This window comes from Mesoplodon mirus (assembly GCF_964341445.2).
Source record: "Mesoplodon mirus genome assembly, chromosome: 11".
Taxonomy (NCBI): domain Eukaryota; kingdom Metazoa; phylum Chordata; class Mammalia; order Artiodactyla; family Ziphiidae; genus Mesoplodon; species Mesoplodon mirus.
The window spans coordinates 57317490-57342572 of NC_138987.1; the positions used below are offsets into that span (position 1 = coordinate 57317490).

Consider the following 25083-nt stretch of genomic DNA (forward strand, 5'->3'; position numbering starts at 1 on the left):
GCCTGTGGCCCCTGGCATCATCAAAGAGTTCTAGCCAGGAGGTAGGGTGAGCTGGGGGTCAGGGTTGTGACTAAAGCTTTCTGAACCTGGGGTAGAGTCAATAACCTTGCCTAAGTGAAGAATAGTTTGCTGGGCTGGAACAACTTCCTGTGTCAAACAAAAAATCCATACATCATCAGAATAATACTTTATTTAACAATCTGAAATCTGTTCTTTTGGTTTTAGGTCTTGCAAAATGAGTGGTAACTCAAAGATCTGTTCACTATTCTCTGAGTATGTGTGGTTATATGCCTGTGGGTGGACAAATGTCTATGTCTACAGATGTTTTTGCTTTTTATAGTCATTTTAGCCCCACTTCATTAGTATATAAAGTCTTACTATTCTAACAATGCTAAAACCTGAGTTAAATATTCCGAGTCTAACGGTCTCTTCTCCCAAGACCGCCTCCCTCCCTCCCGAGTCTGCTCCTCAGCTTCCATTAATGCTAGGTCTTTAGAGACCGCCAGCATTCACAGTTTGAGAAACCAGAAATGAACGCTGGATCTGAAGTCCCTCTGACTTACATCCTCTAGCTGAGGGGCTTTTCTGGGGAGGTGTGTGTGGGGAGGTCTTGGCAGTTCCTCTTCAGAGTTGTGCATTTTGAATGGGAGACACCTAGAAACGAAACATGATTGCATTAGATGCTGACCTGCCCTGCCACTAACCAGTTAATAAGGGTGTGTGTGTGTGTGAAAACTCCATTTTCTTGTCCTGAATTATATTTCATGTAATGCACTGGCCTGTATGGAGGTGGAGGCAACGTGAAACTGGCTGTTAGGATTATTGTAAAGACTTGTTGCAGATACTGTTCATTATGTCATTCACCATCTCTTTATGAGGATTCGCAGAAGAGATTTCTTTTTCATCTTAGTAGCAGGAGTTGTTCTCCTAAGGAATGGGCATCATAAACTGTGTGAACTGATCAGGTTTTTCTCTTCTTCTTGGATGTTAGTCTGGAACCAAGTTTGTGGTCCATCCTTAGTAAGTCTATTTTACAGAATGCACATTTGTACTTGCCTAGTTCATGGCTCCATTTTATGTCACTCTCACTAATACACTTCTGAGTTACTTTACTACATTTCATGTGGGTGCCTGTATGTATTTACTTTTTGTATGCCTTTTGTAGCTCTCAACTCCTTTTTGAAGTAAGTTCAGGTATAACTAAATAAATTCTTAGGAGATAGGGCTATGGGGAAGAGGTCAGGAGGTTCAAAGCCAGTTGGGAAATGGGCACAAAGGAACCACAAAGTGCGGTCACTCTTGGTTCTTCTGGCTCCCACGTCCTTGACTTTTCCCTAAGGATACTGTTCACTGCTGGGTTCCCCTCACAGCCCACAGCGAGGATGCCAGCCTGTAGCCAAGCATCTGTCCATCCGCAATCCCAGTCTCACCACCCCTCCTGCTGTCTGCATATCTGGACTCCTTACCTCTTCTCGAGGCTCAGGTGCTATGACGCTGCTCTCTTCCGGAACCGCAGAGACATGAAGCTGAAGACCTTGGTTCTACGAAAAGAAGAGGTCTGCCAGTGAGATTTGTCTCAACCTCCCAGCCTCTCAGCTTAGAAGGGCCTTTTGTACCTTACACTTCATAAGGGTCATAGATAATACTAAGGGCAATCATACAATGTTGTTTCACTACAGCCTGAAGGCAACAGGGAAGGTTTTACTGCCATCCTCCCTCATATCAGTAAACCAAGATTTGAAGGGTGAAATGACTTGCTGGGACAGGAAGCCAGGTCTTCAGATTCCAGAGTTGTTTCCATGATTTGTGTGACATGGCATCTATACGTATAGCTAGGTGAGACTCTGTAAGCGTATAAATATAGGTCTTAAAACCACTACCTATCACTTTTAGGCTAATCCTCCTCAAGAATGCACGGCAGTTCTCACACTTAGATGATCCTAACCCACAGCAGTTAGGAGAGGCAAGTGGTAGGATGATTTCCTTGGGAAAAGGTCTAGGTTCTGAGATGGAAGCCCAAGGTGTGGAAAAAGCCGTGTCTAGTAACTACTAAGCCAGGGGAAGACCTTGGCACTCTAAGGTTTAGAATGAACTTTTAAAAAAAGAAATTTATTTAACACACTATAAAATTCACCCTTTTAAAGTAGAACTGATTTCTAACAGTATGACAGCCACTTGAAATTCTGTGATTTCTCCTTTCAGGAAAATTTCCTTCTTCGTACTCCCTCTGCTGATTCTAGGCCATGAACTACCTCAAAGGTAATACTATTAATACCTCCAAGAAAGTTATCAAAATCTTCATTTTCTCTCAGGTGAGTCAAATGCTGAGCAAGAACAGATTTTCTCACAGTTATCTTTTTTTTTTTTTGCGGTACGCGGGCCTCTCACTGTTGCGGCCTCTCCAGTGCGGAGCACAGGCTCTGGACGCGCAGGCTCAGCGGCCATGGCTCACGGGCCCAGCCCCTTCGCGGCATGTGGGATCTTCCCGGACCGGGGCACGAACCCGCGTCCCCTGCATCGGCAGGCGGACTCTCAACCACTGCGCCACCAGGGAAGCCCCAACATTTTTTTTTTTTTTGGTAACAGTTATCTTTTTATTTACCCGTTTTTATATGTGGTAAGTCCATAATTCTGCTTGAGAGAAAATATGATTTATGATGCATCTGTGAGGGAGATGAACAAATCTTACAGGACACAGGCTTCAGAGGATTGATAATACTGATACACTAGGATCTAAGATGCTCTATTGCTTAATTCCATAGGAAAAATATGTCTCCTTAGCCAATGACCAACGCAATCCCACAGGAGAGGCTGGGAGTAAATCTCAAACATAAGGAGGTAACCTCAGGGGAAGGAAGTTGTGTCCTGTACCTCACTTCCAAGGAGGACAGTGTTACTAGCCTGTTCCTCCAAATAGACAGCATCTTGGTCCCCATAATCCCTTCAGTAAAATTACTCCAAGAACGCAAACTTGTTTTATTATGCACCTGAGCCAAACAGGTCATTCTATTGTTGTCTCTATACTAAAATCATATAACATATTACAAAGTCAAATTTAAATTAATTTTGGATTTTCCATAGAGTTGAGTTGCTCTTTTCAGTGCAGAAGTGGCTATACTCTTCATCTATGCAAAATCCCACATTTATCTTGGGCTTATTTACTATCCACATGCCCTGCATATCTCTCACTCAGTGTAGCTATCTCAGACTGGAAACCAGCCAAGGTACCTTCAGTACCTCACGTGAATCAAGACTCAGGGCATAATACTGTTGATGACTCAGATTTTAGTATCTCAGGGGAGTCAACTGAGATAAGTCTATTGTCCTCTTGTCTTCTACCTTCCTTGCCTTGCCAGACATCACACCCTTGTTCCCTCTGTCCATGTTAGTTCCTCTCAGACAGCAGGAGACTCCCAAGATAGCCTGGTCAACCTTCAGGTAGGCATATTCAGTAGTAAGGTGGTATGATCTGAGGGGTACCAGACATCTCACACTCCCAGATATCCACATAGCTCATGCCCTGGCCTCCTTCATTGCCCAGATGTCACCTTCTCTGACGGCTCTGTTTAAAGCTGCAATTCAGCCCCCACTCCCTATGCCTCGCCCTGCTTAATTCTTCTCCCTAACTCATAGCACCACTAAACTGTAATTTTACTTACTTATTCTGTTTCTTGTCTATCTCCCCCTCCACTAGAATGTAAGCAGCTGGAAAGCAGAGAATTTTGTGTTTTGTTCACTCTAATACCCCACTTCCTAGAAAAGTGCCTGGCACACAGTAGGGGTTTAATGAGTGATTGTGGAATGAATGAACGAATCTGGGTGCCACCTAGTCAGATGTTGCTCCATAATCCTCTCTACAATGCACCTGACAGGGAACCATATGGCCTTAGCTTTTAACATCAAGGAAGGGCAACTAGTTTTCAAGATGGCCCAGCTTATTCTGGTTTTTGATGCCCCTTGTGCCCCCTTTCCTCTGTATTAAAAAAAATGTTTTCCCATACCACTTCTTAGAGCTAATTGCTGAAAGTTCCTCTTATATTGATCCAAAATGTACTTAAAAAAACAAAAACACTTTACACGCAAGGCCTTTTTCTGTCCTCAGGAGTCTTACAGAACATGTCAGATCTCTCCTCTATATGATAGACTTCCATGTAACTTGAATAGAATATGACTTGATTTCCAGATCCTTCACGGAATTGGTTGCTCTCCAGAGGGTCTGTGTCTCTATTTTAACTTTCTCATCCATATTTTCACCTTTCAAAAGACCATCCCTTTTGCTTTACCTTCCCTTTGTGAGTTCCTTCTTCTAGGCTTCTCTCATCAAAGAAGATATACCTTGGAAATTTGCTGATGCCATTTTGCTTGGGGTCTATTCACCATAATCACAAGTATGACAAAGTGAAGTGAGACCTTCCTCCCTCCCCCACATTAAAAATGGTAAAGATCAGGATCCAGTTGTAGGCTCTTTACGTTGGGAACTCCCAGAACTTGGAGCAAAAGAAAGAAATTAGTAAGGATCTTCTTATATCAGAGATAAGCTCTTTGTAGAAGTCAATTACCCTGGGACTACAGGTCGCTAAATTCGTTGCTATGAAGATGTGCAATCCCCAGAACCAAAAAAGGTGTCCAAGAGTATCCTTGAAACTGTAATATAATGACATAAAGTCTTACCTACTGTAGGGCAACCTGACCATAGTAAAAATAATCTACATGGAGGTTATAAAGGGAATAAAGACTCAGCCAGATCCATTCTCACCTGACAGATCATCAAGGTTGGGGAAGTACAAAGTTCTTCTGGGTTCAGATTATCGGTGTTTTCCTTTTCTCCGACCTCAGGAGCTCTTGCTGGCTTCTCTGGTGGCTGTGGATCAGGAGAGGCCTCTAAGGAGGCCCTAGGACTTGGAGTCTCAGCCCCCAAGGAGGCCCTAGGGCTGGTGGGTGAACTCTGTTCAGAGGCTGGAGGGCTGGAGGGCATGTTCCCTAAGGAGGACCTGGGGCTGGGAGTGGCTCTGGGTGGAGGAGGCCTATCAGGCGGTGCTGAGGCCCTCTGCATAGAGGCTCTCTTTGGCTGTTCAGATCCTTCGCTTGAGATGCGGGTTCGGAGGACTGCTTCTGGGAAAGATGAGGCCTGCTCTGAAGGGATCAGAGCTCTGCCTGGTGATGGAGCTGGGGAGCCAGGGAGAATTTCCTCCTGGGACTCTCCACCCTCAACGGTGGGTGAGGGCTGGGCCTGGGAGGGGCCATTGAAAGCTAGCAGAGGCTCTTCCTCCTCAGAAGAGCTTGCTTCAGCCTCCTCCTCTATTTCCTTGTCTTTTAAGGGCTCTTTTTTAATCTCGGAGTTGTCTTCTCCCTGGGCTGGATCAGATGCCAGCTCTTCCTCACTTGCTGAGGTGGAGTCCTTCTCACTCTTCAAGGAAAGTGCAGAGGGACTGCTAGGTGAGGTAAGAGGGCTGGAGACTGTAGATGTTCGAACTGGGGGAGAGATGACTAGAGAGCGTCTGTTGCTGCTAAAAAAAGGAAGGGCATTTAGATTCAGAAGAGCTAAAAACTGGAAGTAACCTAAATCCCCAAATAAATGATACATTCATATAATAATAAAACAGAATAAAGCAATTTAACATGGTATTAGAAAGTTTGTATAATTTGCAGTAATGCTTATATTATAAAGTGAATTGGAAAAAGGCTATAACATTTTATCCATATCACGATCTTGATTATCTAAAAATATATAAAGAAAAAGAAACTGGAAAAAAACTCAGCAATATATTAACAAAGTACTTTGGGGAAAAGATTCACGAGTGATATACAGTTGATCCTCATGGATTCTGTGTTTGCAAATGCACCTACCCCCTGAAATTTATTTATAACCTCAAAATCAACACTCATGGTTCTTTTGCGGTCATTCACGGACATGTGCCAGCTGTGAAGAATGAGTGCCTCACCAATACTTTCCCAGCTGAGGTCTAACAAGGCAAGCCTCTGCCTTCCTGTTTTAGCTCTCTTACTGTAAATATGTCCTGTTTGCCAAGTTTTTTGTTGTGCTTTTTGTTGGTGATTTTGCTGTTTAAAATGGCCTCCAAGTATAGTGCTAAAGTGCTGTTTGAGAGCAGAAAGTCTGTGATGTGCCTTACAGAGAAAATACATGTTAGATAAGCTTCATTCAGGCATAGTGCTGGTGGCTGTGAGTTCAATAGGAATAAATCAACAATATGTATTAAATGAGGTGTATTTAAACAAAAACACACGCAAGAAAGGTTATGTATTGACTGACTGATGAAAATGTTAGGACCAGGGGCTCACAGGAAACTAACCCTGTGTTTCCCCTGGGAGCAATGGTTCAGTATTCACTAATTCAGTGCTCATGGTGACTTAGAACAAAACTACCACGAACAATGAAAACTGACTATAACATTTATCGAGTATGCTGGATACTGTGCTGAGTGCTTCTACAGCAACATCAGCTTGACTCCTACTCACCTCCTTAAGGGCCTCCCATGTACCATCCACTAACTGATTAAGCAACTCACAAATATTTACTTGACATGTACCAACTATGTGCTGTGTCCTGGGTTCAAGAATGGGAGACGGTGATAGGAAGAGAGAAAAACTTAGTTCCAGCCCTGTGGGAGTTTCTGACAGTAAGATAAGCTAAGTGACATAAGGTTCTTTCTAGCACTAGCATTCTATGCGTCAGCAGGTTTAGAAGGCCCAGGATATAGCAAGAAAAGACCAGATTTCCCTAAAAGGTTCTGGGACATCTTGGTGTAAATGATGGTAAGTTTCAGATGAATGGACACTTAGAGAGAACTCTGGTTTTCAATGCGGGGAAGAGGAGAAAAAGAGTTTTGGGAGTAAAAGGGAAGTCTATATTGGCCTGTTAGTGATTCTTTTTAAGTCTGTAACTAACTGCTAAATGAGGAATACAAACAACAAACTGAGACCCATTCTTCCTGCAAATCTCAAGCTCAGTTTTACCACCTCCTCAAAGCCTTCCCTGACCATCTATCTGCACACCGCAATTACTTAACTCTTTGAATTCCTACTGGTTTCCTCAGGCCCTTAGTATGTGCAATCTTATATTGTTCCTTGTTTCCTTAGGCACATTTTGTGCCCTTCCAACTTTTTTTTGGTTATAAATTTATTTATTTATTTTTGGCTGCGTTGGGTCTTTGTTGCTGAGCACAGGCTTTCTCTATCTGCGGCAAGTGGGGGCCCCTCTTCATTGCAGTACATGGGCTTCTCAATGCGGTGGCTTCTCTTGCTGCAGAGCACGGGCTCTAGGCGCACAGGCTTCAGTAGTTGCAGCACATGGGCTTCAGTAGTTGTGGCTCGCAGGCTTAGTTGCTCCATGGCACGTGGGAAGTTCCTGAATCTGGGATCGAACCCGTGTCCCCTGCATTGGTAGGCAGATTCTTAACCACTGCGCCACCAGGGATGTCCCCCTTCCAACTTCTGTAAATCACTTCAGGAGAAAGACAAGTCACCTATGTCCTTAGATGCCTAACTCTCAGCATAAAACCTTGTGTATAGAAGGAACTTAATAAAACTTCTTAAACAAAGGCATCAGAATAAGAAAATGATCACATTCTGAGGGACCAGTGAATTGCTCACATTTATCAGCATAAAGAATGCTTGAAGGCAACAGACACACCACATACACACACACAGAAAAACAAGCCATAACAGGTTAAGAAAAGATATTTGCAGGATTTCCCTGGTGGTCCAGTGGGTAGGACTCCACGCTCCCAGTGCAGGGGACCCAGGTTCGATCCCTGGTTGGGGAATTAGATCCCACATGCATACCACAACTAAGAAGTCCACATGCCACAACTAAGAGCCCTCATGCCGCAGCGAAGATCCCACATGCCGCAACTAAGACCTGGAGCAGCTGAAATAAATAAATATTAATAAAAACAAAAAAAAAGAAAGAGAAGATATTTGCAGTACATATCATTAAAGGATTAATATCCAGAATATCCAAAAAACCCCATCTCATGTAAATCAGTTTTTTAAAAAGGGTAAACAATCCAAATGAAAAATGTGAAGAAAGGATAAACATGAAAGTCACACAAAAGGAACCTTAAAAGGCCAATAACACGAAAAGATGTTCAAGCTAACCAGCCATTGTGGAGACGTAATTAAAACTGCAAAACTTCCATTTCATACCTATTACCTTAGAAAAATTAAGAAGTCTGACAATGTCGCATGTAGCAAGAATATGGAGCAATGAGGGCTTTTATTCACTTCCGGTGAGTTGTAAATTGGAACAATCACTCTGGAGAGCAATCTGACAATGGTAATGTCTAGTAAGGCTGAAGAAACCCAAAGGCACAGAACCCTACGACTCAGCAATTAGACTCCCAGTACACATCCTAAAGAAACTCTTGATAACATTCACAAGGAGAAATGTGAAACGCGTTCACTGCACCATTATTTGTAATAGCATAAAACTGTAAGACAACCCAAATGTCCACTAGCAGTTCAGAGAAATAAACTGTGAACTAGGCATACAATAGCATCCATAACAATCATGAAAAGGAAAGATCACAGCTGGCAACATGTAGCAACAAGGATAAGTTATCTCACAAACAATACTAAGAGAACAAAAGTAGTTGCAAAAGAATACATACAGTATAATTCTCTATCTAAATAAAATTTTAAACCATGCAAAATAATATTTTCTATGTGTGCATATATATGTATATAATAAAAGTAAAAAGACATGCATGGTAATAATAAATACTAAATTTAAGATAGTGGTTACACTTGGTGGGGGACAGGAAGACAAAGTGAGTGGGAAAGGGACACTGGGAGATTTAATTATATATATATAATAGTTGATTTCTTTTCTTTCTTTTTTTTTTGGCTGTACCACGCGGTATACAGGATCTTAGTTCCCCGACCAGGGATCGAACCCGTGCCCCCTGCATTGGGAGTGCAGAGTCTTAACCACTGGACCACCAGGGAAGTCCCAATAGTTGATTTCTTAAATTTGGTGGTGGGTATATGACTCTTTGTTGTATTATTCTTTATACATTTAGTTACCACTAAAATATTTCATAAAAATACTTTATATAGGGGTGTAGCACCAACAAAAACCAATATTATTTACATGAACACAAAAGAAAAGGTCAGGATTTGGGATTGGAGGTGAGAGTGTTGAATGTGTTCACACACAGGACAAACCAAGCAGAAATGAGTGTCAGAAGTGGCTCACCTTGAGAGTCCCTTCACCACAAAGACTTTGTCAGAATGTTGCTTCTCCAGTTTGCTCATCACCTCGTAGAGATTGTGGTTCAGCTGGAGTAAGCAAGAGAGAAGGAGATGCTAGCCACGTGGGAACCTGAGACTGGCATATCCCTTCTCTCCCCAAAATAAAACCTTCCTACCCTTAATGATAAAATTCCTTATCCCTTTTGCACTACTGTCCAGGGTCCTGTCCCACCACCCCTTCTTCCTTTACTATGTCTAAAGTTCTGCCTCTTCCATCAGACTGGCAGCTCTCTCAAGGCTGGGTCCTTGGTATTTGATGTTGATTTGAGGTTCTAGCGTCTCTCAGGTGATCCAGGGAATGAAAACTCATTGTAATATTAACTAGGGAAATCATAATTTAGCCAAAGAAACTGTGGAGAGGAACGTGTGTGGATGTGGATGTGAATATAATTAATATTTTAACAGCAAAGAGTCTTGGAATCGCAGGACTAGAAGTGACCCCGTGAGGTCATGTTCTGTGGCTGCCCGTCATTGAATAGGATTGGCCCTATTCAAGATGAACTACCTGAGAAACTGAGCTGTGCCTAAACACTGCCCTCTCTGCTCCCCAGCAACAGAAGATGGAGGTTGAACTTGGTTCCCCATTTCAGCTGTTTCTTCCATAACTCTAATCTCTTTTATGCATCGGAAGCCCATTTGGATGCCATTATTCAGTTGTTAATGGAGATGGAGAGGGCCCTCTGACATTATATAAACGTGCTTTTTTTTTTTTCATTTTCTTCAGTGTATTAAAAACAAACAAAAACTCAGTACACTAGAAATAGGGAAGAATTTCTGTTAACTTATGAAGGGTATTTACAAACATCCTAAAGCAAACATCATACCTAGAAATAAAACACTGAAAAATTTCCCCAAAACTGGAAACAAGACAAGAATGTCCACTATCACCACTTCATTCTGCATTTTTTGTTATTTATATTTGTGGGGTTTTTCCCATATAATTATTGATCATTTAGGTTTCTAGCTCTTACTTCACTCTGTTAGTTTGTCAGTAATGTGGTTTCCCTTTGCTAAAATCTCCTATGCAGATTTATCAATTTCTCCTTATAGGACCTTTCAGCTTTTCATACTATGTATTTTTTAATATCTTTATTGAGATATAATTCACATTTAAAATATACAATTCATCCTTTTTAAGTTAAAGATGTGCTTTAATACAGTTCAACACAGTCCATCAAGTGCTATTATTTCATCATGAGAAAGAAGTAATAATTTGTGATGCCAATATGGATATCTAATGAGGTTATGTAAATTAGAGCGACCTTCATATTTATTAGAAAAACCCTCCTAGATGTCTAAATTGGCCGGATGTTTCTCACCTTGCTCATTTCCCTGTAGAAGACGTCTCTCAAGTTGGAAATGTTTTGGAAGATGGTCACATAACAGCCAATACGACTATCAAGAGGCAAAACAACAAACACATAAAGGTAAGTGTTGGTAAAGGAAGTCTTTGAAGTACAAGGTAGGAGCGTAAGCCAAAGCCACTGCCAGCTCCACACAGAAAAGCACCCCAAGGCCTAGGCTCAGGACGTTCTGGGATCTGGATTCGTCAGAGCCAGGCCAGGGGTACACTTGACTCTCAGGAGCGCGAAGGCCAGAGGCGACACGACCAGCCTAGGCTGACACCAAAGTATAACAGATCTCTATGAAAGAAATTATCTGATTCAGGCTCTTTAGTTTCTGAAGTATATATGAAAGTGCTTTGAATAATTTTTAAAGTGCCGTATAAATATAAGGCCATACAATTATAATCGTTATAGTAAGTATTCTTTCTCAGTATTCAATACTTGGACTTCTATGAAGCTATATGTACATTAATGGGATTCTACCGTAAATGAATTGGGGAAGTTTACATTTAAAGAAACTATTAAATTTCAATTCTGTTTAAATTAGAAATCACATAATTAATGTTTTAGAATACATGTAGTCATTAAAAAGGCTCCCTCATTCATAGACTAATATAAAGTGACAATATAAAATACTCTGACTGCAACTGCATAACTTTTTTTTTTTTTTGGCTGCGCTGGGTCTTCATTGCTGTGCGCGGGCTTTCTCTAGTTGCAGCGAGCGGGAGCTACTCTTCGTTGCAGTGCGCAGGCTTCTCACTGCGGTGGTTTCTCTTGTTGTGGAGCACAGGCTGTAGGGCGCATGGGCTTCAGTAGTTGTGGCACATGGGCTCAGTAGTTGTGGCTCACAGGCTCTAGAGCGCAGTCTCAGTAGTTGTGGTGCGCAGGCTCAGTAGTTGTGGCACACGGGCTTAGTTGCTCCGTGGCATGTGGGATCTTCCCGGACCAGGGCTTGAACCCGTGTACCCTGCATTGGCAGGCGGATTCTTAACCACTGCGCCACCAGGAAGTCCCTTAAAGCATATCTTGTACAATGAAAAGGAAATAGGATACAAATAGAGCTTCTGTTCAGATTCCTCTTCCAATGTGGAAAATTTACATCTAAAACATTTTTACCTACTGTGAAGCAAAGACATCTTCATTAATGGAAATACTCATCCCATGGTGTATCTTCTACATGAATCCGGATGTTCACTAACCAAGCTTGTTTAAAACAATACACGCTCGAGCAGAAAACCAGATACTCCTAATATGCATGATGACAGCACTTTACTTGCCAAGATCTCTCTTATCTAAGAAGCATCTTGTCTTTAAACCCGGAAAAGCTGGTAGGGCAGGGATGGTTATCTCTGTATTGCAGACAAAGAAACCAGGGTCGAGAGAGAAAGGTGGCTTGCCTAATATCACACAGCAAGTTACGAGCAGGGCTGAGGTTACATCCCACTCTTGGACCAGGGCTCTTTTCATGAGGACATGTTTGGGCTGCCAGGTGGCCTGGGACTCCACTGGCCCGAGGGTCCAGCCCTTTCCTGAATCTCAATCATTACCTATTATAAAGAACAGGCAGCTCCTCTAGTAGTTCCTGGTTCAGATCTTCAAATACAGCCTGGGCTTTGTTGAACTCTTCCTCTGCCTAGGTGGTAAAAGAGACAGGACAATTCCCCTTATTCCTGAACCCAAAGCTAGAGGCTGCTTCCTTTATTCTCTGCATGTTTTCAGGGACGGGGCTTACTGGGAACCATGCCTTCCCTTCCCCAGACCTATGTCCTCCCCAGCCTCAAGTCTCTGACCATCCTTAGAGCATCAGTGTCAGAGGAGACAGGATTTCCTTCAGGACACCGGAGGCTGAATTTATCGTTTCCTAAACCCATCTTGGCCCAGCCACTTGCCACCATTATGGGGAGAGGGAGGGCAGGGAGTTTTTACCAGGCTCTTCTTTACCTTGGCAGTCTTGGCCTCATCTTTCTTCTTGGCATTCTGTACCGCCTCCAGGTGGTGTCGGGCACTGTCATAGTCCACGAGTTTCCGGCCCCGTTTGGCAATTCTTTCCTAACCCAGAGTCAAGAGAGAGGGCCTTGATACTCACTTTTCGGTGGCCAGGATGTGGGTAACAGAGTATCAAACAGAGAAGCAAGATTCCTGTCCTAGTATCAAATTTTACTCTCTAATAGGGTTTTGTGCCAAAGGGATCTCCCTCATTATCTGGAAAGAATGGGAATTCTCAGGGGGAGAGACAGTAGAGGGCAATTCTCCAGACCACCTGGAAGGCTGCACTGAATTTTAATATAATCTGGGAACCCACTAGAAACTGGTTCAGCATCCAGAAGAAATGGCCTTGAGAATCCTAGTAAATTGAAAGTCAGGAGTTTTGGGTTTTACTCCCAATGCTGCCATTTATTAGCCTTGTCACCTAGGGCAAGGCCCACCTCTTCTGGAGCCTCAGTAGCCTCAACTTCCCTATAGTGTTACTTTAAAGATCAAATGCTGAATATAAAGGGCTTTGAAAAGCCTAAAGCATAATACAAATAGTAAATTATTATGAGCACTGAGAGAACGTTTACTCAATCTCATCCCAACTACAAATTATACCAGGGAGAGGCAAACAATGTTAATGGCTTTGCCTCCTTCTCTCAACCACAGAATTTGAAAGGATCTTGGTGATTACCTGATCCAACTTCCTATTCAATACACAAAGTTTCTCTACAATATCCAAGATAAGAAGTAGTTCGACTTCTTGAACAGAGAATAGAGAACTTGCTATCTCACAGTATATTTCATTTCTTTTTTGGAAAGATTTAGCTATGAGAAATTTAAGTGAGGCTTCCTTTAATTTCTTCCTATATTAGTCCAAAACCAGCCCAGTGCCCAACAGAGTAGACGTTTAATAAATATGAGTTGAGCCTCAGAAGCAGCGGATTAAAGCTCTGCAATCAACTTGATGTACCCTGCATCTGTGGAATACATGAATAGACAACGAATCATCCCAAATTGAGGAGCCAGGAGTCAGTGCTGTGCCTCTGAGGTGGGAGAGCCAACTTCAGGACATTGGTCCACAAGAGACCTCCCAGCTCCACATAATATCAAACGGCGAAAATCTTCCAGAGATCTCCATCTCAACACCAGCACCCAGCTTTACTCAACGACCAGCAAGCTACAGTGCTGGACACCCTATGCCAAACAACTAGCAAGACAGGAACACAACGCCACCCATTAGCAGAGAGGCTGCCTAAAATCACAAAAAGTCCACAGACACCCCAAAACACACCACCAGACGTGGACCTGCCCACCAGAAAGACAAGATCCAGCCTCATCCACCAGAACACAGGCACTAGTCCCCTCCACCAGGAAGCCTACACAACCCACTGAACCAACCTTAGCCACTGGGGACAGACACCAAAAACAACGGGAACTACGAACTTGCAGCCTGCAAAAAGGAGACCCCAAACACAGTAAGATAAGCAAAATGAGAAGACAAAAACACACAGCAGGTGAAGGAGCAAGATAAAAACCTACCAGACCTAACAAATGAAGAGGAAATAGGCAGTCTACCTGAAAAAGAATTCAGAATAATGATAGTAAAGATGATCCAAAATCTTGGAAATAGAATAGACAAAATGCAAGAAACAGTTAACAAGGACCTAGAAGAACTAAAGATGAAACAAACAATGATGAACAACACAGTAAATGAAATTAAAAATACTCTAGATGGGATCAATAGCAGAATAACTGAGGCAGAAGAACGGATAAGTGATGTGGAAGATAAAATAGTGGAAATAACTACTGCAGAGCAGAAGAAAGAAAAAAGAATGAAAAGAACTGAGGACAGTCTCACAGACCTCTGGGACAACATTAAATGCAACAACATTCGAAATACAGGGGTTCCAGAAGAAGAAGAGAAAAAGAAAGGGACTGAGAAAATATTTGAAGAGATTATAGTTGAAAACTTCCCTAATATGGGAAAGGAAATAGTTAATCAAGTTCAGGAGGCACAGAGAGTCCCATACAGGATAAATCCAAGGAGAAATACGCCAAGACACATATTAATCAAACTATCAAAAATTAAATACAAAGAAAACATATTAAAAGCAGCAAGGGAAAAAACAACAAATAACACACAAGGGAATCCCCGTAAGGTTAACAGCTGATCTTTCAGCAGAAACTCTGCAAGCCAGAAGGGACTGGCAGGACATATTTAAAGTGATGAAGGAGAAAAACCTGCAACCAAGATTACTCGACCCAGCAAGGATCTCATTCAGATTTGATGGAGAAATTAAAACATTTACAGACAAGCAAAAGCTGAGAGAATTCAGCACCACCAAACCAGCTTTACAACAAATGCTAAAGGAACTTATCTAGGCAGGAAACACAACAGAAGGAAAAGACCTACAATAACGAACCCAAAACAATTAAGAAAATGGGAATAGGAACATACATATTGATAATTACCTTAAATGTAAATGGACTAAATGCTCCCACCAAAAGACACAGATTGGCTGAATGGATACAAAAACAAGACCCATATATATGCTGTCTACAAGAGACCCACTTCAGACCTAGAGACACATACAGATTGAAAGTAAGGGGATGGAAAAAGATATTCCATGCAAATGGAAACCAAAAGAAAGCTGGAGTAGCAATTCTCATATCAGACAAAATAGACTTTAAAACAAAGACTACTAGAAGAGACAAAGAAGGACACTACATAATGATCAAGGGATCGATCCAAGAAGAAGATATAACAATTGTAAATATTTATGCACCCAACATAGGAGCACCTCAATACATAAGGCAAATACTAACAGCCATAAAAGGGGAAATTGACAGTAACACATTCATAGTAAGGGACTTTAACACCCCACTTTCACCTATGGACAGATCATCCAAAATGCAAATAAATAAGGAAACACAAGCTTTAAATGATACATTAAACAAGATGGACTTAATTGATATTTATAGGACATTCCATCCCAAAACAACAGAATACACATTTTTCTCAAGTGCTCATGGAACATTCTCCAGGATAGATCATATCTTGGGCCACAAATCGAGCCTTGGTAAATTTAAGAAAACTGAAATTGTATCAAGTATCTTTTCTGACCACAATGCTATGAGACTAGGTATCAATTACAGGAAAAGATCTGTAAAAAATACAAACACATGGAGGCTAAACAATACACTACTTAATAACGGAGTGATCACTGAAGAAATCAAAGAGGAAATAAAAAAATACCTAGAAACAAATGACAATGGAGACACGACGACCCAAAACCTATGGGATGCAGCAAAAGCAGTTCTAAGAGGGAAGTTTATAGCAATACAATCCCACCTTAAGAAACAGGAAACATCTCGAATAAACAACCTAACCTTGCACCTAAAGCAATTAGAGAAAGAAGAACAAAATCACCCCAAAGTTAGCAGAAGGAAAGAAATCATAAAGATCAGATCAGAAATAAATGAAAAAGAAATGAAGGAAACGATAGCAAAGATCAATAAAACTAAAAGCTGGTTCTTTGAGAAGATAAACAAAATTGATAAATCATTAGCCAGACTCATCAAGAAAAAAAGGGAGAAGACTCAAATCAACAGAATTAGATATGAAAAAGGAGAAGTAACAACTGACACTGCAGAAATACAAAAGATCAAGAGAGATTACTACAAGCAACTCTATGCCAATAAAATGGACAACCTGGAAGAAATGTACAAATTCTTAGAAATGCACAACCTGCCAAGACTGAATCAGGAAGAAATAGAAAATATGAACAGACCAATCACAAGCACTGAAATTGAAAACTGTGATAAAAAATCTTCCAACAAACAAAAGCCCAGGACCAGATGGCTTCACAGGTGAATTCTATCAAACATTTAGAGAAGAGCTAACACCTATCCTTCTCAAACTCTTCCAAAATATAGCAGAGGGAGGAACACTCCCAAACTCATTCTACAAGGCCACCATCACCTTGATACCAAAACCAGACAAGGATGTCACAGAGAAAGAAAACTACAGGCCAATATCACTGATGAACATAGACGCAAAAATCCTCAACAAAATACTAGCAAACAGAATCCAGCAGCACATTAAAAGGATCATACACCATGATCAAGTGGGGTTTATTCCAGGAATGCAAGGATTCTTCAATATACGCAAATCAATCAACGTGATACACCATATTAACAAATTGAAGGAGAAAAACCATATGATCATCTCAATAGATGCAGAGAAAGCTTTCAACAAAATTCAACACCCATTTATGATAACAACCCTGCAGAAAGTAGGCATAGAGGGAACTTTCCTCAACATAATAAAGGCCATATATGACAAGCCCACAGCCAACATCGTCCTCAATGGTGAAAAACTGAAACCATTTCCACTAAGATCAGGAACAAGACAAGGTTGCCCACTCTCACCACTCTTATTCAACATAGTTTTGGAAGTTTTAGCCACAGCAATCAGAGAAGAAAAGGAAATAAAAGAATCCAAATCAGAAAAGAAGAAGTAAAGCTGTCACTGTTTGCAGATGACATGATACTATACATAGAGAATCCTAAAGATGCTACCAGAAAACTACTAGAGTTAATCAATGAATTTGGTAAAGTACCAGGGTACAAAATTAATGCACAGAAATCTCTGGCATTCCTATATACTAATGATGAAAAATCTGAAAGTGAAATCAAGAAAACACTCCCATTTACCATTGCAACAAAAAGAATAAAATATCTAGGAATAAACCTACCTAAGGAGACAAAAGACCTGTATGCAGAAAATTACAAGACACTGATGAAAGAAATTAAAGATGATACAAATAGATGGAGAGATATACCATGTTCTTGGATTGGAAGAATCAACATTGTGAAAAGGACTCTACTACCCAAAGCAATCTACAGATTCAATGCAGTCTCTATCAAACTACCACTGGCATTTTTCACAGAACTAGAACAAAAAATTTCACAATTTGTATGGAAACACAAAAGACCCCAAATAGCCAAAGCAATCTTGAAAATGAAAAATGGAGCTGGAGGAATCAGGCTCCCTGACTTCAGACTATACTACAAAGCTACAGTAATCAAGACAGTATGGTACTGGTACAAAAACAGAAAGATAGATCAATGGAACAGGATAGAAAGCCCAGAGATAAACCAATACACATATGGTCACCTTATCTTTGATAAAGGAGGCAGGAATGTACAGTGGAGAAAGGACAGCCTCTTCAATAAGTGGTGCTGGGAAAACTGGACAGGGACATGTTAAAGTATGAGATTAGATCACTCCCTAATACCATACACAAAAATAGGCTCAAAATGGATTAAAGACCTAAATGTAAGGCCAGACACTATCAAACTCTTAGAGGAAAACATAGGCAGAACACTCTATGACATACATCACAGCAAGATCCTTTTTGACCCACTTCCCAGAGAAATGGAAATAAAGATCAAAATAAACACATGGGACCTAATGAAACGTAAAAGCTTTTGCACAGTAAAGAAAACCATAAACAAGACCAAAAGACAACCCTCAGAATGGGAGAAAATATTTGCAAATGAAGCAACTGACAAAGGATTAATCTCCAAAATTTATAAGCAGCTCACACAGCTCAATAACAAAAAACAAACAACCCAATCCAAAAATGGGCAGAAGACCTAAATAGACATTTCTCCACAGAAGATATACAGACTGCCAACAAACACATGAAAGAATGCTCAACATCTTTAATCATTAGAGAAATGCAAATCAAAACTACAATGAGATATCATCTCACACCAGTCAGAATGGCCATCACCAAAAAATCTAGAAACAATAAATGCTGGAGAGGGTGTGGAAGAAAGGGAACACTCTTGCACTGCTGGTGGGAATGTGAATTGGTACAGCCACTATGGAGAACAGTATGGAGGTTCCTTAAAAAACTACAAATAGAACTACCATGTGACCCAGCAATCCCACTACTGGGCATATACCATGAGGAAACCATAATTCAAAAAGAGTTATGTACCAAAATGTTCATAGGAGCCCTATTTACAATAGCCCGGAGATGGAAACAACCTAAGTGTCCATCATCGGATGAATGGATAAAGAAGATGTGGCACATATATACAATGGAATATTACTCAGCCATAAAAAGAAACGAAATTGAGCTATTTGTAATGAGGTGGATAGACCTTGAGTTTGTCATACAGAGTGAAGTAAGTCAGAAAGAGAAAGACAAATACCATATGCTAACACATATATATGGAATTTAAGAAGAAAAAAAAATGTCATGTAGAACCTAGGGGTAAGACAGGAATAAAGACACAGACCTCGTAGAGAATGGACTTGAGGATATGGGGAGGGGGAAGGGTAAGCTGTGACAAAGCGGAAGAGAAGCATGGACATATATACACTACCAAACGTAAGGTAGATAGCTAGTGGGAAGCAGCCGCATAGCACAGGGAGATCAGCTTGGTGCTTTGTGACCGCCTGGAGGGGTGGGATAGGGAGGGTGGGAGGGAGACGCAAGAGGGAGGGGATATGGGAACCTATGTATATGTATAACTTATTCACTTTGTTATAAAGCAAAAACTAACACCCATTGTTAAGCAATTATACTCCAATAAAGATGTAAAAAAAAAAAAAGCTGAATTCCATGGAGCATGGTATTTTTAAATAAATAAATAAACAAATAAATAAATAAATAAATATGAGTTGAATGAATTAATGAATTCTAATTCTACTTTCTGGAACAGTTTAGAACAGGTTGAATTCCTCTTTTATCTAACAGACTTTCAAGTATTTGAAGATAATTATTGTAACTCCTCCAAGTTTCCTCTTCTCTACAATAAACGTCTACAGTCCCACCAACTGTTTCTCACAACGAAATGGGATGCCCTGACCTGGATCTAATCCAAAGCCAGCCCGAATCTAGTTCACTGAAATCTAAGTCTAAATGTAACCTTCACACTACCTCTAACCCTCCTCCCTCACCTCTTGTCTAACCCTCAACTTTCAATCTTTTTCCTAACCTATCCAACTTCCTCCCTAACCATGGGCTCTAACTCTGCTTATACTTTTTTTTTTTTTTTGCTGTACGCGGGCCTCTCACTGTTGTGGCCTCTCCCGTTGCGGAGCACAGGCTCCGGACGCGCAGGCTCAGCGGCCATGGCTCACGGGCCTAGCCGCTCCGCGGCATATGGGATCCTCCCAGACCGGGGCACGAACCCGTATCCCCTGCATCGGCAGGCGGACTCTCAACCACTGCGCCACCAGGGAGGCCCTCTGCTTATACTTTTAACCCAACATGTTTTCTAACTTATATGGGCCACCCATAACCCATCCTTGATTCTGTAAATTGATTACCTTAATCTCGCTGAATTGGCCTACATAGTTTTCCATGGTCCTCAAAGCCTGGTCAGCTAGTTTCTCTTCATAGTCTTCCCAGAGGAGATCATTATTCTGTGGGGTAGAGGCAGAGGGGAGTTCTGAGGGCTCCACTTCTCAACAGCAACTGCATTCCACGGAAATATCCAAATTCTTCCTGCAACAAACTTCCTTTCTGGAGCACTGATATTTTTAGAATATCATTTTGGATTCTGGGGAAGAGTCAGATGAAGAAACAGCCGGTCCCCAAGGAACTGCTGTATAAGAGACTGGACATGCATTCAAGGGATTAAGAACAGGAACCGCTGGTTGAGAGTCTTGGACTCTATAGAGCTTGAAGGACAGGGAAGTTTGGGAGCAAATAACTGCATGAAATTGGTTTTCAAAAACAACCAATTGGTTTTGTGTAGGTAAAACTTCCTAAGGTTTTAAAGAGAGGAAGAGGGTAAAAAAACAGAGGAATCCACAGATTACGGAAAACTTTTTAACTTCATATATTTTCCTGTTACAGCTTTTTCCTACTACCTGTGATCACAGCTATACCAATGAACAGTGTGAACTGGCTCCTTTGTTTTCCTATTTGTTTGGACACAGAAGCTGGGGTGAGGTTGAGATGAGGGTAGAGTGAGTGTTGAAGAGCTGTAAAGCCCAGAATACTCTTACCGCTACGATGGCCTTCAGCTCCTCATGACCATCCCACTTGCTGCTGTAGATCTCCTGCAGGGTTTCTGACACTCTCTTTGAACTTTCATGCATCACTGAAAGGAGAGAACTCAGTCCTACCATAAAGTAGTTTGGTATAATCATATGGGTGACGGACAAATCAGTGGCTCCAATCCAAAAGGACAACCTCAGAAGGTTTGGGTTATCAGTCAGAGAAGCTGGATGGGGCTGGGATAGGAAAAGTTACTCTTCCTCGGCCCACAAAGATCCAGGAGTCAGGCACAGGCAAGTGATGAAAAGCCTGAGTATAGCTGTTTTTTTTTTTCCATCCCCTAGACCTCTTAGTAGCTGCATAAATGCCCTCTGGATCCCCCTGTGCTCCCTGATACCCACCTTTGACTGCACTGAGGAAGTTCTTCAGGTCCTTGTATAGCTTGTGGCCTTCTGCCTGAAAGGGAGAAATGCCTTTGATGACTAAAGAGATATATTTCGAAAGATGCTCCAGAAGTCAAAGTTGAAAAGTAGGTTAAAGGCAGAAATCAATCCTGGAATTTCTTCAAACATTTGCAATTGTTATATATTAGCCTCTACTCTCTTTACCAAGAAGTTGTTGGTTGTCTCTTTTGGGGCAAATTTTAAGTTGGGAAATTGCTCCCATTGCACTGGCATGTCTTCTTTCCTCTGTTTGTTCTCCCTTCCAGTGAACTAGAACCTAGAGTTCCTCTGTTGGAACTTGAGCCCTATGTGACACTATATACGTGATCCTCTGACTTACACCTTCCTCTCTGGGTAGAAAAACTTCTACCATTTTCTATAGACACCAGGCCCTCTTCTTCTCTGCACCCTCACACAGGCCATTCCTCTTCTCCTATGCACTTCATTTTTTTTCCCCTGTATTATATGTTTTAATCAATAACACTCTTTACCAGGCCTAATTATAGGCAGGTCTTAGGAAAATTTAGGTTCACCATCATGAAACTAAATTGTGTCATCTCTAGGAAGATTTTGACCAATGTATAGGGTTTTTTTTTAATTAACTTTTATTGGAGTATACTTGATCTACAATGTTCTATTAGTTTGCACTTCATTTTTTTTTTTTTTTTTTCTTTTTTCTTTTTGCGGTATGCGGGCCTCTCACTGTTGTGGCCTCTCCCGTTGCGGAGCACAGGCTCCGGATGCGCAGGCCCAGCGGCCATGGCTCACGGGCCCAGCCGCTCCGCGGCATATGGGATCCTCCCAGACCGGGGCACAAACCCGTATCCCCTGCATCGGCAGGCGGACTCTCAACCACTGCGCCACCAGGGAGGCCCTGCACTTCATTTTTTAATAGCTTTATTAGAACTTCTGCCCACTGGTCTTAGGTTGGCCTTCTGTATTTGGAGCAGGCTAATTTCTCTTGTACACAGGTTTGAAGATGTCTTTCACGTGGCTTGCACCGAGTCCTCTTTTTCAGAGGCTTCCTCAATTGTTCCTCATGGTGTTGTCTAAAGCCCATTCCCATTCTGGTCTCTTTCCTCTATGTGAACTCTAGTTTCCAGTTGGGTGACAACGAATTTTGAGGCCAGGCTGTTGACATTTTGGAGCTTGACTTCAGGAGCGTGAGACTGGACTGAAAGGTGCAGCCCACATCAAGGGTATCATACAGGGCCAGGCCTACGGACCAGGACAGTGATCCTCACACCAGTTCAGATGATTTGAGCTAAGATCCATTTTGCAGTACATGATAAAAATACTTGTGAACTTGTTCACTTGTTTTATTTGCTTATGTTCATTACAGGTAGGCTACTGAGCATACCAAAAGTATAAAAAAATTTATGAGAGAAAAGCTGAAAATTCAGAAAATTCTATCTAATAACTTAAATTTTTAATTTTTTAATCTGTGCAATTCTTTGAGGGAAAAATCATTATTATTTAATTTTAGCAGCAGAAAACCCAGGTCTACTTGGTCAAGTAAACAAAGGAAACTGGACTAATTATTTTATCCATCTTCTTGCCTCCAGAGCTCACCTCTGAGCCAGTCCAAACTTTTGACCATACCTCAGGTTAAAAGTCCTTTTCAAGAGGCTGAATGCCAGGGCTCAAGGGACACGAAGACACAGTCTCAAGGGAATCTAAGGCACTGTCAAAGAGGTAGGAGAAGAACTGGGATCTTATGGTGTGTTATAGCAAATGAGGATCAAGACAGCATCCTCTGATGACTGAAGAAGGATCAGATACTACAGAGAGGTTAGAATGCATCAAGAATCAGTAAATCACTGAACTTGGTAATTGGAGGTCACTGGTGACCTTGAGAAAGTGCTTTCAACAGCATGATAGAGACAGATTCTGTCAGTTAACAAAATTCAGAAACACTTAGCATTCACCAGGGAAGATGTCTCACTTCCTCTTTGCTTTTCATTCACAGAAAAAAAAGTTTAAACAGTCTAAGATGTTAAATGTACATAATAGCTTTTAAACATGGATATGGTAGGTAGGTATAACTCTGAGAGTTTTGAAAATGTGATAACCATGGTTTGAAAGAGTTTTGGGGATTATAAAAGTTAACAAGGATTTTAATTTCTTTCTTGAAAGAAAACAACATGGATCCAACTTTTTACTTCACCATGAAGATTTGGTCTCCAAAATACATGTTTGAATAACAAAAGCTGTTAAATGATCTTGCATAATTTCTACAAATGAAATTCTTAATTTTTTTATCCCACTAGATATTATATGGCCTGAAAAATCTGATCAGTGATCAAGGCTACCACGTATGGTGGTACAGGTTGTATGTACACTGTTCAAAACTAAGGGTACTATTTATACTATAGTCCGTGTTTTAGAATCAAGTCTTTTGGTCAAAGTTCTTCTTTTCTGCTCCTGCTGTTTCCTTTGAGAGGAGAGAGAGACAGAGGGAGAGAGGTGGTGGTAGTGGTAGTAGAGGGTGGGGTGGTGGGATAGCACCTGTGACATTTTATTCCTTTGACCTGAAATGTCTCCAGGCTGAATAATCCCAGCATCTTTCTTCTCTCCTGACAGATGTGACTCTCACAGTCTTAGCTCTGGCTTTAATTTCCTCATCTGTAAATACCAAGTAAGACTAGCTCTAAATGTTAATTCTAGCTCTAAATGTTATGATTTTATCACTTCTGCTCTCTAAGTCCTTGCAAAATTCTTGGCAGTACCATAAGGAGTCTGAGTTAGTCCTTCCCATCCCTTATATTGATACAAAGTCCCAACCCTCAGTTAATGAATCACTCTGGAAGTGCGTCCTAAGCACTCAGGTAGCAGAGCTATGTCCTAAGAGACTGGGGTTCTGAGGATGGAGACGAAGTGCCTGTCCTGGAGTTCCCAACTTGCTAGAGAAAAATGGACTCAGAATCCCAAACACTCAGCAAAATAAGAGAATGACCAACCCTGAGCAAGTGCTGACAGTTCTTGATCTAATCGAGGTCCAGAAGGGAAAGATGAAGCTCGATTGTTAGATGTGATTTTAAAGGCAATGAACTGGAAGCAGCTGTCACTACCAGAAATAAGAGATTAAAATGTTGCTTGACGAAAATAATTCTTTCCCATTGGCTTGGCCAAAAAGTTTGCTCGGGTTTGTCCATAAGGTGTTATGGAAAAATCAACCCAATATATGTTTTGAGGAAAGGGAAAGGGGGAAGCAAGCAGAGCCCTCAAAGAAAAATTACTTATGGAAATTTGATTAAGAACCTAGGTAAGTGTCAAGGCCTTGAAATCTTGCTGGGAGGTTTGGAAGTGTTATTTATTAATAAAAAGTTTACCTACAGGTGCTACCTGGTGGCACAGTGGTTAAGAATCTGCCTGCCAATGCAGGGGACACGGGTTCGATCCCTGATCCAGGAAGATCCCACATGCCACAGAGCAACTAAGCCCGTGCGCCACAACTACTGAGCCTGTGCTCGAGGGCCCACAAGCCACAACTACTGAACCCGTGTGCCACAAATACTGAAGCCCACGCACCTAGAGCCCACACACCTAGAGCTCCACAACGAGAAGCCACCACAGTGAGAAGCCCGTGCACTGCAACGAAGAGTAGTCCCCACTCGGCACAACTAGAGAAAACCCATGCGCAGAAAGGAAGACCCAACGCAGCCAAAAAAAGTTTACCTACAAACTGGTTGCAGGTGAAAGGTAGGGCACATGACCAACTGGTCCAACTTCTGGAATACTTCACTTTCAATTTCCTTGACCTTGTCCTTTTTCCTCCCGTTCATCTTAGACACCTAGGTCCAGCTTCAGACCTGACTTTTTTCACTGTCTTTCTCCTTAAACTGTGAGAGCCTTGAGAACAGGCGTGTTGTCTTATTCAAGTTGAAGTCCCAGCATCTAGCACAGTGCCTGGCATACAGCAGGTACTTATGACATGTTTGTTAAATAAACTTCCCAAGCATGTTCAAACACCAGTTACTATGTGTATCATTCTCTCAGGAGAAAAGTTTTTCCTTATTC

General features: G+C 41.5%; 1 protein-coding gene across 3 annotated transcripts in view; it reads right to left on the reverse strand.

Moving 5' to 3' along the window:
* The window catches only part of BIN2 (bridging integrator 2), a 36621-nt gene continuing 11538 nt past the window's right edge, over positions 1-25083 (reverse strand). Inside the window, exons 3-13 of one of the 3 annotated variants that reach the window (XR_014295269.1) lie at positions 21022-21076; positions 20629-20723; positions 19945-20040; positions 12561-12668; positions 12167-12252; positions 10593-10668; positions 9218-9300; positions 4757-5507; positions 1467-1541; positions 564-654; positions 1-147 (exon numbers count right to left, since the gene is read on the reverse strand). Coding sequence is in view for 2 of the 3 variants with exons in the window: in XM_082635194.1 (XP_082491320.1) it covers positions 625-654; positions 1467-1541; positions 4757-5507; positions 9218-9300; positions 10593-10668; positions 12167-12252; positions 12561-12668; positions 19945-20040; positions 20629-20723; positions 21022-21076 (1455 nt within the window). In the remaining variant the exon portion in view is untranslated. Of the gene's footprint in view, positions 148-172; positions 655-1466; positions 1542-4756; positions 5508-9217; positions 9301-10592; positions 10669-12166; positions 12253-12560; positions 12669-19944; positions 20041-20628; positions 20724-21021; positions 21077-25083 lie in introns of those variants that run through there. The other 2 variants (XM_082635195.1, XM_082635194.1) reach the window with 2 other exon arrangements.